This window comes from Lutra lutra, chromosome 1 (genome assembly GCF_902655055.1).
Source record: "Lutra lutra chromosome 1, mLutLut1.2, whole genome shotgun sequence".
Taxonomy (NCBI): domain Eukaryota; kingdom Metazoa; phylum Chordata; class Mammalia; order Carnivora; family Mustelidae; genus Lutra; species Lutra lutra.
Genome location: NC_062278.1, coordinates 1,727,355 through 1,737,664, shown reverse-complemented (window position 1 = coordinate 1,737,664; position 10,310 = coordinate 1,727,355). Strand labels below are relative to the sequence as shown.

Genomic DNA, 10,310 nt, shown 5'->3' with positions numbered 1-10,310 from the left:
ATGGCAGACACCTGCTGCTCCAGGACCTACGTGGTGGCTGCGTCCACCCTGTCCGTCTGCTCCAGTGACCTGAACTGTGGCAGCCGCGTCTGCTCACCCACTGCTTGCACCAGCTCCTCCTGGCAGGTGGACGACTGCCAAGAGAGCTGCTGCGAGCCCCCCTGCTGTGCCCCCAGCTGTTGCCAGTCCAGCAGCTGCGCTCCCACATGCTGTGCCCCAGCCTCCTGCCTGACCCTCATCTGCACCCCTGCGAGCTGCGGGTCCAGCCCCTGCCCGTCAGCCTGCACCAGCTCCTGCCAGCGCTCCCCCTGCCAGGAAGACTGCTGTGTGTCTGTCTGCTGCAAGCCCGTCTGCTGCGCCCCTGTCTGCTGCCAGGCCTCCCCCTGCACAGGCTCCTCATGCTGCCAGCAGTCTAGCTGCCAGCCCTCCTGCTGCAGCTCCTCTCCCTCCCAGGAAGACTGCTGCAAGCCCGTCTGCTGCACCCCTGTCTGCTGCAAGCCCGTCTGCTGCACCCCTGTCTGCTGCACCCCTGTCTCCTGCAAGCCCGTCTGCTGCACCCCTGTCTGCTGCAAGCCTGTCTGCTGCACCCCTGTCTGCTGCACCCCTGTCTCCTGCAAGCCCGTCTGCTGCACCCCTGTCTGCTCTGGGCCCTCCCCCTGCTCGGCCTCCTCCTACTGCCAGCCCAGCCTCTGCTCCTCGTCCTGCTGCAGACCGTCCTCCTGCGTGTCCCTGCTCTGCCAGCCCGTGTGCAGACCCGCCTGCTGCGTGCCTGCCTCCTCCTGCTGTGCCCCTGCCTCCTCCTGCCAACCCAGCTGCTGCCGCCGGGCCTCCTGTGTGTCCCTGCTCTGCCGCCCTGTGGGCTCCTGCCAGGTCTGCTGCGTGCCCACCTCAGCCCAGAAGTCCTGCTGCTGACGGGGTCCATCTTCCCCGGGGCCAGCTGGGCTCAGGACCCACCCAGTGACAGTGGTCCTCCCAGCCCCCTCAGTCCGGTCCTGACCTGTTAGGTGGCTGCCCACACCCAGGACAGGGTCTTCCATGCGTCCACTCTGCTGACATGACCTTGACCTAGTAGGTCCCAAGAACGCTGACCCCGCTGCTCCCCAGGGCTCCTGCTCCCAGGAGGGGCCTCCACCACTTCTGGGTCCCCCGTCCTTCCCTCCCAGTTTCTCGGCTCGGGTCCCCTGGCCTCAACTGCTGACCTCTCAGCGCCTACTCAGACACCCCAATAAACTCACTCACCAGAGCATCTGCTTCCTTTCATCCGACCCTCATGGGGGTTGGGGGTGTCCAGGGGTCTGAGCAGACATTGGTCTCTTCCATCCGGGAACATTTCTAGGAATGAAGGACTGAGAAATCCCTCAGTGCAGGGCCCCGGGGTGGGAGGTACGCCCTGGCCCAGGAAGGTCAGGGCTGCTGGACCCTGCGTGCCCAGGGCTTCCCGAGGCTGGCCACCTGAACACGGGCCGTGGTCTGGGGGTTCTCAGCCCCTGGCCCGTTTCCACCCACAGCCCCAGCTGGGCAAACTGGCCCCAGACGAGCTGGCCTGGGGGCTGCAGTAGCACAGCCCCTATGGGCCCAGGGTCCCCCTGGGGTCCTCCCAGGGCAGTACCCATTTAGCAGAAAGGTGGTGGCATAGGGGAGGCATTGCTCCAAGGTCCCAAAGAAAACAACTAGGTTTGAAACAAAATATTACGGGTCAGTGACAGGACCCCCAGGATCCCGTCCTGGGCGGGACTCTGAAGGCCATCATCTGATAGGTCTGGACTCCGCCTGGGAGCCTGAGGGACATGGAGACCTGGTGCGGGGCCTTCCCTGTTAACTGAGAAACCATCAGGCCTTGAATTGCTGTGAAGAGCGGGCTGCTCAGATGCCAGGATGACAGAGATGTCACGTGAGGACACTGGTGGACAAGAATGGGGACATCCAGCAAGATCACCCACCAGCATGGCCAACACTGGCCCATCCACTCCTCAGCCCAGGAACACTGGCCCTGAGCAGTTTGCACAAGTGACCTGTGAATCTCCAGGTGTTTTCCCCAGTTTCCCGGGCCATGCCACCACTGCTGGTGAAGACCCTTCTGGTTTCGGTCCACACCACCCAGGGCCCTGTCCTTGGCTCAGGCCCCTTGCCTCCGCCCATCTAGCCATGTAGACCCCTTGCAGGGACGCTGATAAACTCCCACGCCCCACTTTGGTGATGGCACCTGGAGTGTCTGGCGCTCGGGCCTCTGAGCTCTGTGGTCACCCCAATCTGGAGTTTCACTTGCACAGGGCTCGAGGCATTGAGTGCCCTGAGCCCATGTGCTACTCCTTTGATTTGTTCACAGCAAACACCACCGGCCTCACACAGCCCTAGCAGTTCTCATAGACCTGCACAACTGCAGGCATACAAAGGACGGGGATTTCATCTCACAGCTGCTCTCTGAGGTGTGAGCTCCCCATCCCCTCTTTACGAGGAGGAAACTGAGGGATGATGTGTTGGGAAAACACAGTAGAGAGCCACCCATATGGCTTGTTGCCAGGATGCCATAAAGGCTGCCCAGGGAAGGGGACTCTGACCAGCCCCGACCTCCACCCTGACCCCACCCAACCCCAGGCCACCATGAGACACAGCAGCTGCTCCACAGGCTGCCAGCCAGCCTGGCCCACCTGCTGCCTCTCCTGGGCTATGAGAGTCCCTGTGGCCATCCAGACCCCCGCATGTCTCTTCTGGGGCAGTTCCTGTGTACCCAGCCCTCCCCCCAGCCCAGCTAGCTACATGCCCATGAGCTTCCCCTCAGGGTCCTGCCCAGCTCACCTAGACCATCACCTAAAGTACCCCCACTTGCTGCTGTGCTGGGACCTCCCCAACCCCACCCTGACTCAGAAAGAAGCCCCAAAGCCCAGCCCTTCCCTTCCACAGCCAGTGAATCTGTCATCATGAAAGACCTTCCAGGGATGGCCCAGCCACATCTGCATTCCCCACAGAAAATGCCCCCAAAGCACCCCAAGAAACCCTGAAAGGCAGAGACCATGGACCCTCCTGGCCCTGATAGGTAACAGGAGACTCCCTCAGCCCCACATTGCCCCAGAGTCAGTCAGACCATGCAACTCCCTATCCGCTGAGTAACTCCCATGAATACTCTAATGTCTCATGCCCTTTCCCTCTGTTTCCTGTGTGGTTTTGTTGACAAAGGGGATTCACAGCTCATCTGGGAACAGGGGACCCAGGGGAGACATGTGACCAGTAGCCAGCACCCAAGTGTCTCTGCCACTCCTCTCTGGGGCTTATACTGCTGCCTTTGGGGGCCCGGGAGCTCTGCCAGCCAGCCATGTCTACCTCAGGTCATCACTCCACTGTCTGGCTACTATCACAGGTCTGAAGCTTTGCTCCAGGAAAATCCTGTGGTCTGAGAACAAAGACTCCAACCCACTGTGAGTAGGAGCAGCTCCTCCCCATGCACAGGTGGGGGCTGACCCAGAGGTCAGCACAGGCCACCGTCTTGCTGGGAGGTGGGGACAGAGGAGACTGGCAGTCAGTTTGTCCAGTGTCCAGAAGGTCTTCTTGGGACAGGTGGGCATCCTGGACTCATGCCTACATTCACAGACACCAGAAAGTCCTCTGTTCCAGCACCAGGCCATCTGCTGGGATGCAGAGGGCAGAGAACAGGACACAGTCTCTGGAGCTCCTGCCTGCTGGGCTGGGTTGGCAGAGAGCAGCTGAGAAAGGAAGATCACAGACAGTGATAGTGGAGAGAGGGCAGAACAGTGTAAGAACGTGTCCAGACCAGAAGGTGAGAGGAAATGTAAACACACGTGTCCAGATGCAACCAGATGCATCTTCCCACACGCATGAGTAAATCTGAGAATGAACTCCTAGAAATGCAGAGCAACGGGACAGATGGTGGTGTGGAAATCGCATTGCCCACAAGAGGGTCTGGGTCCTCTTTTTTTAATTTAAGTTAAATTAGCTCATATACAGTACATCATTAGTTTCAGTGATTCATCAGTTGTGTAATAATCCAATCAAGAAATGGGCAGAAAACATGAACAGACAGTTCTCCAAAGAAGACATAAAATGGCCAGTACACACATGAAAAAAATTCTCCACATCACTCGACATCAGGGTCTGGATCCTCTTAATGAGAGCAAAGATTCACAGCAGGGGGCTTACCTTTTTCTATCTTTGCCAACTTGATAAGGAATAATACCTTATCATTGCTCCTCTTGCCTCGATGCATAGCATCCCAAAGGCTTGGTTTATTGATTTATGCAGAAACGGGTGACAGGCATCTAAGTCTCTCTACTTTTGATTATTACATACACCACTGTGAGGGTCCTCACCACTTACGTGTGTGCACCAGTGTGTTTTCACTGGGTCTAAGTTCCTAGAAGTGGGAAATCCAGGTCAGAACGTTTGCTGATTTTAAATTCTGAGAGATCAACCAAATAAATGCCATCAAAAGGACTTTTAAAAACTGTGCCTACGGGGCGCCTGGGTGGCTCAGTGGGTTGAGCCTCTGCCTTTGGCCCAGGTCATGGTCTCAGGGTCCTGGGATCAAGCCCCACATTGGACTCTCTGCTCAGCAGAGAGCCTGCTTCCTCCTCTCTCTCTGCCTGCCTCTCTGCCTACTTGTGATCTCTCTCTGTGTGTCAAATAAATGAATAAAATCTTTAAAAAAAAAACTGTGCCTACTAAGAGTGATGTCAGAAAATACTGGAAATGGGGAACTCTAAGAGCCCACCTCCTCACCACCACAGAAACACTGAAGAGACTGGCAAAGCTGCCAGAATCAATTTTATCTGAACTACGGAATATGGTCAAAGGTTTACAACAACCAAGGGAATGCTTCATCAACACAAAAGTGACTGCAGCCTGGTGGACTGGGTCCCAGTGAGGGCCCTGGTTCTGGAGAGAGAGAGTGGGCCCCATTCTATGAGAAGTGTGGTTGTCTGTGCAGTGGCTCTGGAGGTGCCCATACCAAGGACTTGGCCTTATTTCTCATAACTTGAAACTACTTCAAGGCCGAGAAGCAGCTACACAGAGAGTGTTTGTCAAATAAACCCATTGTTGCCTGTGAAAAGGGTTATCAGTTGTGGGAAACAGAAGACACCCCAAAATGCTGAGGACAGAAAGCTGGGGAATGAAATGTTTGAAGGAATAAGGCTTTCAGACTTCCACAGGTGGCTGGAAGTCCAGAAGACCCAACACGTGCCTCCAAGAGGCCCGTGCTCAGAAAGGACCCAAAAAGACCCTAGGCACTCACCATGGGCTACACATCCAGCTCTGACAGGCAGGAAGTGAAGACAAAAGCAGAGCTTTAAACTGCCTGACCCAGAGTTGTGAGCATGGTCCCATCACACAAGAGCCCAGCCACAAAGACTGGGGAAAAATATTGTTTGGCTCCAGGTGATTAAGGAGCTCTCTGTCAAATCACCCTCTGACCACTGGCTAATAGAACAGTGACCACACCTGACAAAGAGTGCAGTCTTTACAAAATAGTTTAAGTAAATGAAAGTTAATAGAGGTCATTGCTAGTGGATAGACTTGCCCTACAAGAAATGATAATTCAGGCTGAAATAAAAGGGAACTAAATAGAAACACACTGATAGGTCACAACAATCAGCAATAGACTATAGGGAAGGAGAGAATCTGATATTCAGAATTATCACATTATAATATTCAAACGTCCAATTTTCAACAAAAACTATGAAGTATACAAACAAGGAAGAAAGGATGGTTTATTCAGAGGGAAAACGTAATTAGCAGAAAATGCCCCTGAGGAAGCCCAAGGATTGAACTTTCTAGACAAAACCTTTAAATAAACTCTCTTAATATACTCTAAGAATCAGAGAAAACCATAGACAATGAATTAAAAGAAACTAAGAGCATAATGTTCACCAAATTGAGAATATCAATAAAAAACACAAGTATAAAAAGGAACCAACCACATAAAATTTCTAGGGTTATTGAACAAGTTGCAATAAGTGAAATGATAACCTCACTAGAGGAGCTCAATAGCACACGTCAGCAGCCAGGAGAAAGAATTAGCAAATATGAAGACAGGACAGTTGAACTACTCCAGTCTGAGGAGTAGATGGAATAAGGAATAAGGATAAATGAACAGAGATAACAAGACCTGCAGGACATGGTCAAGTAGACCAAAATGCATGTGACAGGAATCCCCAAAAGAGAGGGGGGGAGAGAAAAAATATTTGAAAAAACAATGGCCAAAAACTTCCAAAAAACAAAGAAACCAACCAACCTACAAACCACATATGATTCTACACATCCAAGAAGCTACATGGACTCCAAGTAGAATAAATCCAGAGACATCCACATGAGGATACATGATAACCAAACTATCCAAAGATAAAGAGAGCATCTTAAAAGCCACAAGAGGGAAGATTGACAGCCAATTCCTCATCAGAAATGTGAGGGCAGGAGGCAGTGGATGGCGTGTTTAAAATGCTGGAAGAAGGACTGCCAAACAAGAAGTCCTTGACCAACAAATGTAGGAAGGAAATATTAAGACACTGTAAGGTAAGTGAAAGTTAAAAGAATTCATTGCTAGGGGATAGACCTGCCCTACAAGAAGTGATAATTCGGGCTGAAATCAAAGGGCACTAATCAGTAATTTAGAGCCATAGTTAGAGCTCAACTCCGGGAAGGGTGCTGATTTGGGTAGTTTGTGTGTTTATAAGGATTTGTGCATCACATCTAGTTATTTGGTGCCCAGTTAGTATTCTCACATAACCTTTTTCACTTATGCAAGGTCAGTAGTGATGTCCCCATTTTTACTTGAGTCTTCGCTCTATTTTTCTAGTCAGTCTAGGTAAAGTTTTGTCCATTCTGTCACTCTTTTCAAAGGACCAACTTTGGTTTCATTGATTCTCTCTGTAGTAGTTCTAGTCTCTTTTTAATTAGTGCTTTGTTTCCTTCTTCTGCAAGCTTTGTGTTTAGTCTACTCTTTTTCTAGTTCCTTAAGATGTAAAGTTAGGTTATGGGTTTAAACACTTCTTCTTTTTAAATTAAGTGTTGACAGCTATTAATCTGCCTCTGAGCACCGTTTTTGCTGCATCCAGTAAGTACTGGTTCATTGTGTTGTCATCTGCTTTCATCCCAAGGAATTTCCTAACATCTTTTGCGATTTCTTCCTCAACCTGTTGGTTGTTTCAGTATGTGTTGTTTAATTTTGTGAATTTTCCCATTTTTCTTCTGTTATTGGTTTTCTTTTCACTGTGGTCAGAGAACTTTTTATAATTTCAATCTTTTAAAATTTACTGAGATTTGTTTTGTGGTTTAATCTGGAAAGTATTCCATGGGCACTTGAGAAGAACATGCGTTTCTGCTGTTCTTGAGTCGAATATTTTATGCACACATTGGGTTTAGCTGGTTTACGGCGATATTCAAGACTTCTGTTTCATTACTGCCCTTCAATCTAGTTGTTCTAGTATGTCATTTTCTATTAGTGGAAATGGCTTATTGAAGTCTCCAACTAATATTGTAGAACTGACACTCTATTTCTTCAATTCTGTCATTTTTACTTCCTACATTTTGGGAGTCTGTTATTAGGTGTATATTTGTTTATAATTGTCATATCTTCTTAATATGTTGACCCTTTTCTCAATATCTAATGTCATTTTTAGTCTCTTACAACAATATTTGACTCTGAGTCCATTTTGTCCAATTTTATTATAGCCATCCAGCTCTCTTTTGGTTGTTATTTGCATGAAATATCTTCTTTTCATCCTTTCACTTTCAATCTATTTGTATCTTTGAATCTCAGGTGAGTGAACTGACTGAAGAAGAAATGGGCAAAATGAGCACTGAGCTCACAGTGTACTCCGAAACCTACCCCACAAGGAAAGCCCAGGGCCAGATGGCTCCATGCTGAGTTCTGCTAAACACGAAACTTTCTCGAATTCTTCCAAAAAGCAGAAGATGAGAAAACACTTTCTAAATCATTCTATGAGGTCAGCATTATCCTGATATCAAAGTCAGATGAAGACAAAAGAAAAAAAGAACTACAGACCAAAATCTTTTATCGATTAAGATTTGTAAAACCTCCACAAAATACAATCACACAAAATCTAGCAGGGTGTTAAGAGAATTATACACCATTACCAAGTGGGTTTATCTCAGGAATGTGGACTAATTCAGCATATGAAAACCAATCAGAGTAATGCACCACATTAATAGGATGAAGGGAGGAAACATGATCATCTCAACTGAGGCAGAAAAATCATCTGAAAAAGCCAACCTCCTCTCATACTAAAATCCTCAACAAACTATGAGAAGAGCACTTCCTTGACATAATAGAGGGTCAATGAAAAATCCACAGGAAACATCAGCCTCCATGGTGAAAGACTGAAAGCCTTCCCCCAAGCCAGGAGCAGGCAAGAATGCTCACTTCCACCACTTTCCATGCAATATTGTGCTGGAAGTGCCAGCCAGAGCAATTTGGCAAGAAAAACAAATAAAAGACCTCCAAATTAGGAAGAAGACATAGAACTTACTACAAAGCTATAGTGATCAAAACAGTGGTCCTGGCATAATGATAGACATGTAGGTCAGTGGAATAAAATTGAAAGTAGAAAAAACCCATACATATCTGGTCAAGTGATTTTCAACTAAGGTATCAAGTTCATTTTTGTGGGGAAAGTATAGTCTCTTCAACGAATGGTGCTGGGACAACTGGACATCCATGTTCAAAAGAATATAGTCAAACCCTACCTCACACCATATACAAAAGTTAACTCAAACACCAATCAAAGACCTAAATATAAGTGCTAAAACTATAAAACTTTTGGAAGGAAACATAAGGGTAAACCTGCATGACCTTAGATTTGGGAACAATTCTCTTGGTTATGACACCCAACAAAAGAAAACAGATAAGTTGGACTTCATCAAAAGTTAAAGTTTTGTGCACTGAAGGATGTTATCAAGACACTGAAAGGCAACCCACAGAGTGAGAGAAAATATTTGCAGAGCATAATTCTGATAAGGGTTTAGTATCCAGAATATATAAAGAACTCCTATAATTCAATAATAAAACTACAGATAATGCAACTAAAAATGGGCAAAGCACTTTGATAGACATTTCTCTAAAGAAAATATTCAAATAGCCAATAAGCACTTGAAAGGTACTCCAATATCATCGGTCATCAGGGGAATGTAAATCAAAACCACAATAAGATGCCACATCATACCCACAAGGGTGGCCACAATTAAAAAATAAAGAAATAAAAGAACAGAAGCAGTGCTGGGGAGCATGTGGAGAAAATTCTGGAAATGTAAAATGCAGCAGGTGCTGTGGAAAGCAGTCTGGCAGTTCCTCAGAAGTTACACATAGAATTGCCACCTGACCCAGCCATGCCACTGCTGGGTATACACCTGGAAGAACTGAAAAGAGGCATTGAAACAAAAACTTGTACGCAAATGTCCATAGCAGCATGATTTGCAGCAGCCAAAAGGCGGAAAAACCCAAATGTCCGCTGACTGAGGAACGGAGAAATAAAATGTGGTGAACCCATTTGCTGGAATATTACTCAGCCAGGAACAGGAGTGACACACAAGCACGTGCTACAAGACGGACGAGCCTGGAAAACATCACACTCAGTGACTGGAGTCAGACATAAGAGGCCATGAACTGTGTGATCCTTACACATGAAAGGTATGGAATAGGCAAGTCCACAGGGACAGAAAGCAGATTAGTGACTGACGGGGACTGCAGAGGGACTCCTTCATAGTTCAGGATTTCCTTCTGGAGGGACGAGAAGGCTCTGGATCTAGCCGGTGATCACGGTTGCACAACATTGTGGCTTTGCTAGACGTCACTGACTTGTATGCTTTAAAATGGATGGAATTATACATTTTATATGTTATGGGCTCAATCTATAAAAATCATGCCTGCTGGGGGTTTCCAGGAGTGAGGCCCCCACACTGAGCAGCACTGGAAACTATTAACATGGTACATTTTGGTTGATCTCACAGGTGAGATATTTATGTTTTAATTTGAGAACAGTTGGTCATTAATGAGCTCAAGTAGCTTTCCATGTGTTTATGGGAATTCTGAATGTTTTGAATTTTATATTTGATTCTTTTGTACCCTCTCCTGCTTTAGTTGTGGGGACTTTCATATTTTCATATTAACCTTTCACCCATCACACATATTGCCAATATTTTCTGGTAGTTCAATATTCTCAATTTGTATTCCAAAAATATTCCCTTTTGGTTTTGAAATAAAACGATGATGGATTGTCCCCACATCACCCTCCCTCCATGCCCACCTCCTCCAGATTAAATCTCAGCCCACCCTCAGGCCCCCA

The 10,310-nt window shown here is 47.8% G+C and overlaps 1 protein-coding gene across 1 annotated transcript; it reads left to right on the top strand.

The window, feature by feature from the left end:
- Window positions 1-912, top strand: LOC125093375 (keratin-associated protein 10-8-like). The gene is made up of 2 exons (XM_047718404.1): window positions 1-301; window positions 395-912. The coding sequence occupies exons 1-2, from the start codon at window positions 1-3 to the stop codon at window positions 910-912; spliced, it is 819 nt and encodes a 272-aa protein (XP_047574360.1).
- Window positions 913-10,310: the final 9,398 nt, after the last annotated feature.

Excerpts from the sequence above, each read along its gene's own strand:
- LOC125093375 (XM_047718404.1), top strand. The coding sequence starts at position 1 with ATGGCAGACACCTGCTGCTCCAGGACCTACGTGGTGGCTGCGTCCACC. Across the intron at positions 302-394 it reads CTGCACCAGCTCCTGCCAGC|CCTCATGCTGCCAGCAGTCT; the intron begins GCTCCCCCTGCC and ends CCTGCACAGGCT.